This window comes from Medicago sativa, chromosome 7, assembly GCF_051527215.1.
Source record: "Medicago sativa cultivar Bolivia chromosome 7, Bolivia_mono, whole genome shotgun sequence".
NCBI classification, from domain to species: domain Eukaryota; kingdom Viridiplantae; phylum Streptophyta; class Magnoliopsida; order Fabales; family Fabaceae; genus Medicago; species Medicago sativa.
The window spans coordinates 34,181,922-34,195,426 of record NC_140755.1 but is presented as its reverse complement, the minus strand read 5'-3'; the positions used below and the strand labels follow the sequence as shown (position 1 = coordinate 34,195,426).

Below are 13,505 nucleotides of genomic sequence, written 5' to 3'. Positions count from 1 at the left end.
CAAATTACTTGCGCGATGATTATACTATGGCAAAATGTGGTCGATGCGATGCTTCCGCACTTGTGGTTGTGATGCTGTGTGGGGACCTCTAAAACATTTACACCACCGCCGTAATTTAGCACTATGCGTACTAGTTAACACGTTTATGGCATTATTGCAATGCTGTCTGGAAAGGACTTTGCTAAAGTTTGGTGGTAACATTCCTTCGATTAAGGCTTGGTGTGCATAGTGGTTTTGGTAAAGTCAATTTAGAAGTCTCATTATTTACTTCCCAATAACAAAGTCAATTTTCATGGAAGAAATCGGGTTCATCAAACAATCAATAGGAATTATCTGCATAGGTGCCTTTCATATTGCACTTAACTAAATTAACCATGATTTTCTCAAAGTTTGTTATAACAAAAAAAATATTTTTAGTTAAAAATCATACGAAAAACACATAACACCCTAAACTATAATGCATGTGATATCATGCTAGCTAGACGATTGATCAGAAAATTTTGGATTTGGATCCTCTTATGTGTGATTTACACGCGAGAGATTAGTGTGTAATTTTCCATCATTCAAAATAAGAGAGAAACATATTTAAATTTTTTATGTTTGGTAGGAGAATAAGCATTATCCTCTCGTGTAAATCTCATACACATATGAGAGGATCCAAATCCGAATATTGTTCACCATTTCCTCTTGAATGCACCATAGTCAGAGAGAGAAAAAAAAAACAATAGTAATTTCTACTTTCAATTTGTTTCATGTATGAAAGTTGAAACCAGTACCAATTCATTGCACCCTGATTGTTTCTTTACGTTCCTTGTTTCATCAAATTGTGGCAGATTATTTTGAATTAGATTTACAAGAATTTAGCAGTAACTGAAATACCAACTAAAATTGCTTGGTAACTTTAATATAACACAAATTAGAAACTGAGAAGAGGCTATGGCTTATCAGGAAACAATTGAATGCACGTCGAGATAGAACAAAACATTTCAAAACCATAATACAGTAAAACATTAGCTGGACAACACTCCAACTGCAGAATTATGCACTAAGTGATGATACATACTCCAACAGAAATTATTGAAACCGAAATCATGAATTATGCACAAAGATCAACTAAACTTCTAGCCACACCCACAGATGCAATGGTAATTCACCCAAAAAAACCATGACCATTCTACCATAGTTTCAACTGAAATTACTTTATGTTGAATTTTTTTAAGATCTCTTCTTTTGCAAATGGACAAATTAAGTAAACTGTTTTGAATTTTTCCATCATACTCCAATCCCAACCAAATTGCTAAGACTAGCTAAACCTTTGAAAATACCAAACGTTCAAAGAATAAATGGTTGATTGACTGATTTTCACCACCCTCATATACACTAATGAATGTCACTCCCAACGATATCCCATACGCAAGAAGGTTATCTTTGGTTGGAATCTAATGTTGAATTAATTGCCAAACAAACATAACCACTTTCAGTAGCATGATATTATGCCACACTGAAGTGTTAAATTGCTCTAAACGCTCATCTGCCTCCCTCATCAAACTCTTATTTGCCAACCTAATAGTATAAAAACCTGACAAATCGTCCTTCCAAACCACTCTATATCTAACAATGTCTCTAAATCTCCCCTTTCAATCTCCACCAGTAACTGAGATACCGACTCTCTCAACTCCCATCTACCACCCTTCTAAAGTACAACACTCTCGCCTTTATATCCAAAGATAAAGAGAACAACAATCTAAACCTCTATTTCTTCATGCTCCTCTACCTACCCAATTTTCCTCCCAAAAAAGTGTATCTCCCCTACCAATTTTGTTTGAACCCCCAACATTCTTTGTCCAACTTTCCCAAATTACCCCACCATGCTGATACCCCTCAACCTCCCTCTCGAATTTCACCTTGGAACTCACCATATTTGAATGTTAAACATTTGCACTGCAGTTCATTCCTCTTGGTCTTCAATCTCCAAACCAATTTTTCCAATAAATCTAGATTAAAAGCACTCAAATTTTTAACACCCAACCCCCTTAAAACACTTAAGAAACACAAATTCAAAATTTAAACACTTTGTTGGTCGTGGTTATGTATCATATCAATATTTTTGAATAAATGCAAGATAATGATTTGATAAGCATCAATATAATTCAAAACATAAACAATTAACAGTAAGAAAGGAAAGTTCACAAATGTTTGAAGGAGCAATAATCAAAATATATATTTGAAAATACATGACATAAAGGACCTAATAAAACAGAGTTGATGAATTTCAAACCATCCCATGCTACTATTGCATGTATTTAGAATCTAATGTAACTAATGTACACATGCCCTAACCTTCGCAATAAAATGAAAATTTGCACGCAGGAGAGCCCCTTGGACATGAAGATAATTTCAGTAGCATTTGGTGCTTTATATTTATATCAACCACCCAAGTACTAATTGTCATGATGCGCATTACTTTTGCATTCTTCATAATATACTTTGCAAATTGAAGCTCGCACTTCTTGCCTATATAAGATGTAAGTGAGCATGTTCTAAGTTGAGAGGAAATGCATTTTGGAACAATTTCTGGTTTCTTCCAATCATCCTCGTCCTTTCCATGTCCATAAAGCTATCAAAATCCACATACAAAAATCAGAAAAGAAATACCTAAAATATAGTTAAAACTACAATTTTAAAAATTATGATCATTGGCATAAGTAAAACCTGATCAAGAGTAAGATTTTGAAGCTTAGGACAATGTTCGAGCACTTCTACCAGCCACTTCCATTTCCTCTGCCAATTTGATGCAAATATAAGCTCCATGTGAGTTAAGTTATGAAGAGTGTGAACTTTTAGCTCATTCCTCTGCGTGAATTACAAAGACAAACATTATAAATCATTCAAATTATGTTCAACAATTCGTGTAACTTAAGCTATAGTGAAGAGCAATGATAGTCATACCAGTTCCAGACGCAGAAACTTTGCATTACAAATCCAAGAAAATGGAATATTCCAATTACAATTAGAAATGTTAGCTCTAACCAAATTGGAGAAGCATTTAAACTCTCCTCCATCAATATCATTTGGAACCCTTAAGGTTAAGGGAACTTGAACATTTGTTCGTAATTCCTCTAGAACGGGACATCCTTCGACAATCTTGTTAAAAAATTCATTATAATCTCCCAAATGGTAAATGTTATCTAAATGGAGAGTTTTGAGCAGTGGAAAATCGAATTGAGGATCAACATTGAGTAACAGTCTCTTCAACTTAAGAACGACAAGGTTCTTGCAATTGAAAATACTGGAAAGTGTAGGACCTAATCCAATTAGAAAATCGTAATCAGCGCCAGTAAAATCTAAGATGAGATTCTCAATTCCTTTATTGACAGCAACAGGAACAAATTGATTGATATCATGTGGATCACACCCGGGGGAGGTACCATATTTGAGGTGGAACAATCGGATGGGCAAGGTGGGGTCACGGGTGAGCATGACTGAGTAGACGAAAAGCCGAAAAGTGTTGAAGTCAGCAAACTCGTTGTCGATGAAGTAGAGGGTAAGGACTGAACGCCACAAAGGGTTCCATCTTTTGGAGAGGATGCTTGTGGCTAAAGATGTTTTGGTAGGGAGAAAGGAGAGGATATGGCAGATAACGGAGTCCGGCAGGTTGCTGATTCTATCGACAGATGTAATTGAACGCTGGGATGACATCGTAATTGAGATATGAAAAGTAAGGGTTTGGAGACAAAAGCGTTTCAGCGTTTCAGCTTTAGCCGTGAGATATGGAACGCTGTGATTCTAACGGTTCGGTTTATACGGTTTTCCAGAGCTGAAAGAAAATAAGGTGGAGATTTCGCAGATCTGGAAAGTTGAGAAGGGAGAGACGAAGCGTAGCTAACCAAGAAGAAGGAGGACTGTAGCACAAACTGAGACGGAACAAAAAAAAACAAATAAAATAAGAAAAGAACTTGTGTGGTACAGCTGGATACACAACTTTTTATCAATAAAAAAAGCAAGTCATAGTATATTACACAGCTATAATAACAACAGCCAGAGCACGTATATTTATTTATTGTTCTTTTGTTTGTTAATTTCGGACGGATACGACTAGGGTTGGAAATGAGTCGAGTAGAACCTATCTGAGCTCGACTCGACTCGATAAGGATTGGTTCAGCTCGAAACTCGGTTCGAGTTCGATACGAACTCTTTTTTCAGCTCGAGTTCGGCTCGTTTAAAGTTTACGAATAGTCCGGTTCGGCTCGTTAGGTTCAGTTCGTTTGTTCAAATCACATAACTCAAAATGTTATTTTTTTTTGTCAAAGAAAGATAAAAATTTATAGATCTTTGACTGAACAAGTTCTACACCAGCACAACATTTTGAGTAAACAAGCATATTTTTGATCCAACATATATGATTATCCTATATCGATTTCTACAAAGCCATATTATCATGTATTGATCAATTTTATACTTGGATTCAATTTCAACAAGAACCATTGATTATTTCCACCAATATTATTTCTGCCCTCTTTTGTTCGAACATCAACGATTATCCTAGATCATTCAAAACAAAATGAGGAAAGTAATGAAATGAACACAAATTATTAGTAGATTATAAATTATAGGTAGAGAAAAAAAATTATCCATAAAGTTGAGTGATCGAAACCATAAAATGAAGAAGAAATAATGTTGATCCTATAATTACAAAAGTAATTTAGATGATGATTCTGAAGGATTTACAAAGAGATGGTGAGTATCTAAATTTGGAGAAAAGGAGATGAAAGGTTTGGAACAATACAGAGGGAGAGAGAGATGAGAGTATCTTTTCCATCTTAGTGGAAAGGAGAGTAAATTAATATTTTGGGAATGAGAGTAAAGTAAAGGTTAAATGTTAACATCTTAATGAAAATTTCTGCACGTTGGAAAGTGGTGTATGGTATACTAAATGCTAAATTTTAAAGTTATTTTTTTAAAATGAAAGTCAAAGAGTCAAGAAGGAATAAATTTAAGTTACTTTGGAAAAAGTTGATATATATTTTTCTTTTTTAAAATTAAAAGTAAAGTTTAAGGTATATATATAATCGAGTTAGTTCATGAACCAAACGAGCCGAACTATACATAAATCATGTTCAGCTCATTTAGTTAACGAACTTAATTTTTCGCTCAAGTTCAGCTCATTTGGTTCATGAACCAAGTTCAACGAGTTAATTATCGAATCGAGTTTCGAACTATTTTCGAGTTGGTTCGGTTCATTGCCAGCCCTAGATACGACGGGTACTAATGGATACATTGTTGCAGACCGAACCAATCCGTAAGACCCATTGTTAACCGGATATTTCTACTTTTTGTACCCGACCCCCGGACTGACACACCCAAAAGACAGAAAAAGACCACGGTTTACTCGGTCTGCGGACGGGCCGGATGTATCAGTCCACCCCTAGAAGGGTGTATTGGATTGAGATTTGGAAGGATTTTAAAAGACTTTTTGGTTATAGAAAAATCTTGAGGTATTCAATCAAAATTTTAAAAGATTAGAAATAATTGACTTATTTTGTTTCAAGTTTACCAAATTTATTCCTATGAATAACATTCTATGGAATATAAAGATGAGAATTTTATTCTAAGGTATTTAGAAAAAATATGTTTAGTTAACTTTATAATATTCCTAGGAACCATAAAAATAGGGATTATAATAGGTAACTATTTATGAATTTATTCTCATCTCCATGGGAACTTTATTCCCACCCTTTTCCTTAGGAAATTTTTTCTATTCCCAAGAACATACCTGGTAATAAAATTTAGTAAACTTAAAACAAACATAGGCATATATATTCCTAGCATTTTATTCCTGGAAATCAACCAATATAACTTGAAACAAACACACCCTTAGAAATTCCCTAAAAAAATATTTGACTTAGAAATAAGAGTAAAACAAAATTCCCTAAAACAAACAAAAAAAAAGAGTAAAACAAAATTCCCTCAATAAAACAAAATAAAAATCAAAATTAAACCATAATCTTTTTGAGAAATTTTAGAATATTGGACTCAAAGATAACAACATAAACATTTTTTTTTAGTAAATAACAACATAAACTAAAAACAAGTATTTTTGTTATTTTGAAAATATCTATTGACATCGACAATGTATAAAAATCGTACTCCCAACAAAATTTCATAATTATTTTTTTAAAATTCATGATTTTCTTGATTTTAAATGCCTAATGGTTTTTGCAAAATATAAAACCAATTTGTTTAATTTTTCTTCTCCCTGTTATCCAATTCCCTTAAATATAGAAAAAAAAATATATTATGGCATAAATGTAAGAAAAAAGTTTATTCTACTATTTTATGCAATAAATATAGAAAAATAGTTTATTTTCATCAATTTCAATCTCTTAATTTCACTAATTTTCATTTTTCCTTCAAAGAAAATAAACTAATTTTCATTTAAAAAAATCAATATAACACTACATTAATGTTGATATTTTTAAAATAATCATTACTTTTAAAAATTAAATATCAACTTTCTATAGCAGTAGATATAAAATTTGATTTTTGAGATATAAGGGCATAAAATCTGCAACGATTGCGGTGCAAATATTCAACGAAATTTATATTTAAAATAAAAATATTTATAGAAATTTTATATTAATGTTAATATTTTGAAGAAAAATTCCTCTTCTTCCTGACGTTTTCTCTGTTCTCTCTCCTGCTACCCTAGCCGCCGCCAACCTCCATAACCACTCACCTCTCCTACTACATCGTATTATTACTCTCTGACCCCTTTGCTTTCTCTCTTACACTCAGATCCGCCGCCCTCCCTCACCCTCCAAATCCTTTACGATGTAGCTACAAATCTTGGTGGTACGACGAGCTACGCCTCCGCATCGCCGGCTAGACCCCGTTTCTCTCCAGTCTTGGTGAATTCGGGTGCAGAGAATTAGAGATTCGAGAACTGCCGACGGCTTTCCGGTGGTTTTGCGTATGGTTTCCGAAACGTGTTGATGGTTGGGTTAAACCACCATCTTTGCGTCTGTTACGGCGGGTCCTTTCACTGCGCCGCTGCAAGATTGGTACACAGTGGTGCTGTTCAAGTTCCGCTCCAAAACTCGTCGTGGTTGCACCGTTTCTATTTTTCCAGATCCAGTGTTGCTTCGTGTGGGGTTCGATAGGCTCGAAAGGGCTTTTAATGCTTGCTGTGATTTATCCAGGGGGCTTACATGGTTCGTGAACTTTTCCGTGTTGGCGGTAGTATCATACACCATACATAATAAAAACAAAAGTTCCACTGGTATAAGGTTGAATTTTGCCTCGGTTGTGCTTGTATGATCTCTTGTTGTAGGCCAGAAATGGTTGATTTGCTGATCAGTTGGTGCACGTGGATTCGCTACTTACCGTGTTGGCGGTCGAATTCACCCCATTTTCAAGCATTAGTCGGTGGTTATCTACCTACCAATTGACATGGGACTGTATGGACTCGAAAGAGTTGTCAATGCTTGCTGTCGTTGTTGCAGGGAGTTGCTGGTACGTGATCTGATTCGTGTTGACGAGCGGTTCATTCGCCAAACTTAGACCCGCGCTTAATGTTAGAATTGTTTAGGGTTGGATCCACCTTGTGGATTTTTATTTTTTCTTTTATTTGCCCGTTAGGGTTGCTGACTGGGTCAGGTTTTATGTCCCCCCAGTTTTTATGTTATTTTTCCTTTTTTTTTTAATAATATATATGAGCAATTGGCAACAAATTAGAATAGGGTACCAACTTAGTTGGACACTATTCTTTTTGATGTCATCTTGCTCTTGGCTTATCAAAAAAAAAAATTTTTTGAAAATAATCAAGAGTTTTCAAAATTTTATTATCGACTATTGCATATTGATGCATAATTTTTTCCTACATATACAAGCATATGAAATCCTCAACGAGCGCGATTGAAATATTTAACGGTGCTAATATTTATTATCTATCAATGACATCAATAATATAACAAAAAAATATAATCTATTTTTTTAATGACACCAACAACAATCTTTATTATAGAAAAAATTGTTTAAAAGTAGAATTGGGATAACGAAAAAGGAAGTATAAATATACTTATTTTTGAGGGAAAATATACTCATTTAATTTGTTACACTTTTTAAATGATAAAGGAAGAAAAAATTTAGACACATATATTTCACATCGTGTTTGTTACATTTTTTTAATATTTTAATTTATTCTTATCTATTTGTTAAATGTGTTATTTATTTGTATTGAAAATTGAGAGCATTTTTTAAAAGAGAAAATGTTAGCCCAAAATATACTGAGAGGTTATTTTCTTATCTATACTGTATATAAAGAAAATTACCCATTTCAGCTCTTTTGTGCTGACTTTTTCTTTCCAAGAATGCATGTAACAAACACGATATGAATATATATACGTTAGATTTTTTCCCTTTATCATTTAAAAAGTGTAACAAACTAAATGAATATATTTTTACTTACTTTTCCATTGTCCGAATTATACCCTTAAACAATTTTTTTTTATAATAAAAATTGTTGTTGGTATCTTTAAAAAATGAATTTAAATTATTTTTTTTATAATGTTGGTGTCAATGAAATATATAATCATTGTTAGTTTGATTTGTTATAACTTGAAAGCAACAAACATTTCTATTTTAAGTTTTAATCAAAATCAAAATTTCATAAATAAAAACAAGATCGTTCATAATTCTCAAACGTAAGCATAATAAAAAGAGCAAAAAGGCGAGCACGTTAGTGCCCGTCTTTTCAATAGTACATATAGCATAGATGTACATAAAAAATTTATTTTCACATATACTCCATCCGTTTTACAATACATGTCGCTTTTGAAGAATTATTTTGTTTCACTTTACTTGTCACTTTCAAGTTTCAATGAAACATTAGTTATCTGTTTGTCATTAATACTCTTATCTATTTATTGTAAAGAGATAAAAAATAGAAATAATAAATGAGTAAGAGTATTATAGAAAAAAACACAAAGGATTTCATCAAAAACAACAAAATTTATTTAATTTTTTGGTACGTGTAATCTACTAACAATATATATCTACTAACAATATACAAAAATTTCTACTAACAATATATAAAAAATGAAGTCCAACAAAATTTCATTAATGTCCTTCTCTAAATCCATGTTTTTCTTAAATTTAAGTGCTAAATCGTCATTTTGCAAAAAATAAAAATTTTAATTTAATTAATTTAAAATAATAATCTATTTTAAATTAAATTTTGAAGTGCCAATTTCATAACTACGTAGCAAAATAGTAGCAAATTCTTTGGCTACACATAAGCCTTGTGGATAACCACACACTAGGCATGGCAACAAAACCCATACTCGTGGTTACCCACCCGAACCAAACCCAATTTGACGGGTTTTCCCCGTTTTGACTGGGTTTGGGTATGAGTTTGGGTTTTCCCCAATTTCAAAACACGGGTATGGGACGGGTAACGGGTATATAGGTACCCACCCCGAACCCATACCCAAACCCATCCCGAATGCATAAAACTATTTTATGTTGATATGTCATGTTATTTTATTTGATAATTGTCGTGTTATAAAAACTACCATTGATATTTAAAGGAGCAACTAAATCAATCGGTCTAACAAATGTTAAAGTGGACATATTGTTGGATAATGCATTACAATATTTCTCTAGGGGTTGCAAAAAATCTTCTATTTTTTACTAAAAAAATTTATTCAATGCGGGGACGGGGATGGGGCGGGGATACCCGAACCCGTTGGGGACGGGGATACCCGAACCCGTTGGGGACGGGGATGGGGTTCAATTTCCCATCCCCGTTGGGTATGGGTAGGGTAACGGGTAAGTATATGAGAATCGGGTATGGGGACGGGGAATGTAAAACCCGTCCCCACCCCGCCCCATTGCCATGCCTACCACACACATATATCTAATTCAATGTTGTTCCAATTCTCCACAAAAGCTAAGATCAAATCAATGTTAAATCGGTTTGGATATATCAGCAATTTATTTGATTTCATCTGCTGACAATATTATTTTTTTAAGAATCAATTAACAATATATAAAAATCGAGGTCTAACAAAATTTCATAAGCATTCTTATTTAAACCCATGATCTCCTTAATTTTATAATTGTTCAACAAACATTGAATGATGTTTTGTATATAAAATAAAAAAAATATTTAATAGAAACTCAACATTGATGTTTATATATGAAAAATGGTCAAGAGTTTTCAAAATTTTATCATATCGAGCATCATATATCGGTACATAAAAAATTTCTTCTGCATATATAAAGCATGTTAAATCTTCAACGAGTGCGGTTTAAATATTTAACAGTGTTTTAAATATAAATTAAAAATTTATTTAATAGACACACTATATTAATGTTGATATTTTGAAAATAGTCATGAGTTTCAAATTTTTCATCACATAGACTTCCTTATATGTGTATATAAAATTTGCTTATGCAAATATAAACATTTAAAATCAGCAATGGGGGTGGTGCAAACATTGAACGCTGGTGTACATATAAAATAAAAATGTAATACAAACAATGCATTAATGTTGATATTATGAGTTTTCAAAATTTTATCATTTCGACTATCACATATCGATACATAATTTTTTTTTTCTGTATATATAAGTATATAAATGTTCAACGAGTGTGGTTTAAATATTTAACGGTGTTTTAAATATAAAATAAAAATTTGTTTAATAGACACACTACATTATAATGTTGATATTTTGAAATTAGTCATGAGTTTTCAAAATTTCATCATATCGACTTTCTCATATATGTATATAAAATTTGTTTCTACAAATATAAATATTTAAAATCTTCAACGGGATCGATGCAAACATTGAACGATGTTTCACATATAAAATAAAGATTAAATTAATAGAAACCCTTTAATAATGTTGATATTTTGAAAATAGTCATGATTTTTCAAAACTGTATCATATCTACTATTACATATCGGTGCATAAAAATATTGTTCTACATATAAGCATATAAAATCTTCAACGAGTGCGGTTTAAGTATTTAATGATGTTTTAAATATAAATATAATCTAAAATTTTATTTAATAGATACACTACATTAATGTTGATATTTTAAAAATAGTCATGAGTTATCATATCGACTTTGTCATATATGTATATAAAAATGTGTTTATGCAGATATAAGTACCTAAAAGCTGCAACGAGCGTGGTGCAAACTTTGAACAGTCGTTTACACATAAAATAAAAACTTATTTAACAGAAACACTAGAATAATCTTTATTTTGAAAATAGTAACGAGTTTTTAAAATTTTATCATATCCATTTTCTCATATATGAATATAAAAATTTGTTTATGTAGTAAATACATAAAATCTGCAACGGGTGCGGTGCAAACATTGAACAATATTTTGCATATAAAACAAAAAGTTATTAAATATAAACACTACATTAATTTTGATTTTGAAAATAGTCACAAGTTTCAAAATTTTATCCTATCAACTTTCTCATATATCTACATAAAATTTTATTTTTTTCATATATAAGCAAATAAAAATCATAATTGGTGTGAATCAACTATTTAACAAGTTTTGTTTTTGTATATATAGAAGAAAAGTATTTATAAACATTATGCAATATTAACAAAATACTTATTTTTTATATAATTTTTGCAATGTTACGTGACCCATGCGAAAGCACGGGCCTTTTACTAGTTTCTAAAAAAACGATAAGTATTATGAACTGATGAAATATAAGTAAAATTCCCAACCCACTTGATTCAATTATTTTACAGATTTTTATCCATATAATAGGAACAACTCTTTTTTTTTTTTTAATGTCAAGTAGTCTAACGGCCAGAGAAATTCACCTTTAAGGTGAATAAGTAGGGTGTCCGAGATTTGAACCCCGACCCCTACATATAATATGCATTATTCTTCACCAAGTGAGCTAAGCTCACATGGACTATAATAGGAACAACTCTTTTTTTTTTTGTCAAGTAGCCTAGTGGCTAGAACTCACACAAATTAATTGTGGAGAAGTGGGGTGTCCAGGTTTGAACCCGGACACTTGCATATAAAATGCAATATCCCTACCAGTTAAGCTGATAATAGGAACTACCTACTACTCCCTCCGTCCCTTAATGTAACCACTCATTTGATTTTGTTTTTGTCCCTAAATGTAACCCCCTTTTCAAATTACTAGATGCATTTATTACTTTTTTCCTAAACATACCCCTAATTAATACTATTAACTTGTCTTGAAATATGAATAGTCAAATTTAATACACATACAAACAAAGGACAATTTGGTAATATTAGGGGGGTGTATTGGATTGGGATTTTAAAGGACAATTTTTGCTTAAAAAAGTCTCAAAGATTTTAAAAGATTTTGTAGGATTTTAATGACTTTCATGATTTTAAAAGACAATTAGGATTTTCAATTTGGATTTCGATGGATTTAAATCACAGGATTTTAAAGGATTTTAAAAGATTTTATGGATTTACAAGATTTCAAAAGATTTTATGAATTTTAAGGACTCATTGAAAAGAAATGATTAAAACACACTCTCTATTATAATATTTGTAATACATACTCTTATTTTTTATTTTATTTTTATGAGAGATAGAGAGAGGGGGAAGAGAGGAGGGAGAGAAGGGAGAAAAGAAAGGAGAATGATTAAAACACACTCTCTCTCATAATATTTTCAATACATACTCTTATTTTTTATTTTATTTATATGAGAGATAGAGAGAGGGGGGAAGAGAGGAGAGAGAGAGAGAGAGAGAGAGAGAGAGGGAGAGAGAGAGCGACGAGAGAGAAGAGAGGGAGAGAGAGCGACGAGAGAGAAGGGAGGGAGAGGGAGAGAGAGAGAGAGAGAGAGAGAGAAGGGAGAAAAGAGAGGAGAGAGAGAAGGGAGAAGAGAGAGAGAGAGACGAAGAGAGAAGGGAGAGAGAGAGGAGGGAGAAAAGAGAGGAGAGAGACAAGGAAGAAGGGATAAGAGAGATAGTAAACTTTTAAAGAAAAACAATCCCAGGAAATCTTATGTCTTCATGAAAGACTTTTTCTTGTTAAAATTTCACTAGAAAATCCCACAAAATCTATCAAAATCTAATTTATTAAACAATCCTTTGAAATTTGAATGATTTCGAATACCATGAGACTTTTTTTAAGTGATGAAAAGTCTTGATTGAATACCTCAAGACTTTTTTAAAATGACAAAGAATCTTGATTGAATACCACAAGACTTTTTTTAAATTGCAAAGAGTCTTGATTGAATACCACAAGACTTTTTATAATTAAAAAGTCTTTTAAAATCCCTTAGAATCCTAATCCAATACATCCCCCTTAATACACAAAACAGACACATTAATTACACTGACAACTTTTCTTAAGAAATGTGAAAAATGCAAAGGGGGTTACATTAAGGGACGGAGGGAGTATTTTAAAAACGAAGAAGGAATTAGCAATTTTTTTCCCAAATTAAAAAATGATGAGATTGTGACCTAATCTCATTTC

General features: G+C 32.1%; 1 protein-coding gene across 1 annotated transcript; it reads right to left on the bottom strand.

Annotated features, from left to right (window-relative positions):
- Positions 1-2,195: 2,195 nt before the first annotated feature.
- LOC146905833 (FBD-associated F-box protein At5g56370-like) lies at positions 2,196-3,960 on the bottom strand. The gene is made up of 3 exons (XM_085729745.1): positions 2,950-3,960; positions 2,713-2,853; positions 2,196-2,617 (listed from the first exon to the last, which is right to left on the bottom strand). Exons 1-3 carry the CDS (start codon positions 3,697-3,699, stop codon positions 2,336-2,338), a joined length of 1,173 nt encoding a protein of 390 aa, XP_085585871.1. The 5' UTR covers positions 3,700-3,960; the 3' UTR covers positions 2,196-2,335.
- Between the last annotated feature and the right edge of the window lie 9,545 nt (positions 3,961-13,505).

What these genes read in the sequence shown, in the direction of transcription:
- LOC146905833 (XM_085729745.1), bottom strand. Translation starts at nt 3,699, where the DNA reads ATGTCATCCCAGCGTTCAATTACATCTGTCGATAGAATCAGCAACCTG. An exon ending in AGTTTCTGCGTCTGGAACTG is followed by an intron (nt 2,854 to 2,949) that starts GTATGACTATCA and finishes TAATTCACGCAG; the next exon opens with AGGAATGAGCTAAAAGTTCA. An exon ending in AAAATCTTACTCTTGATCAG is followed by an intron (nt 2,618 to 2,712) that starts GTTTTACTTATG and finishes GGATTTTGATAG; the next exon opens with CTTTATGGACATGGAAAGGA.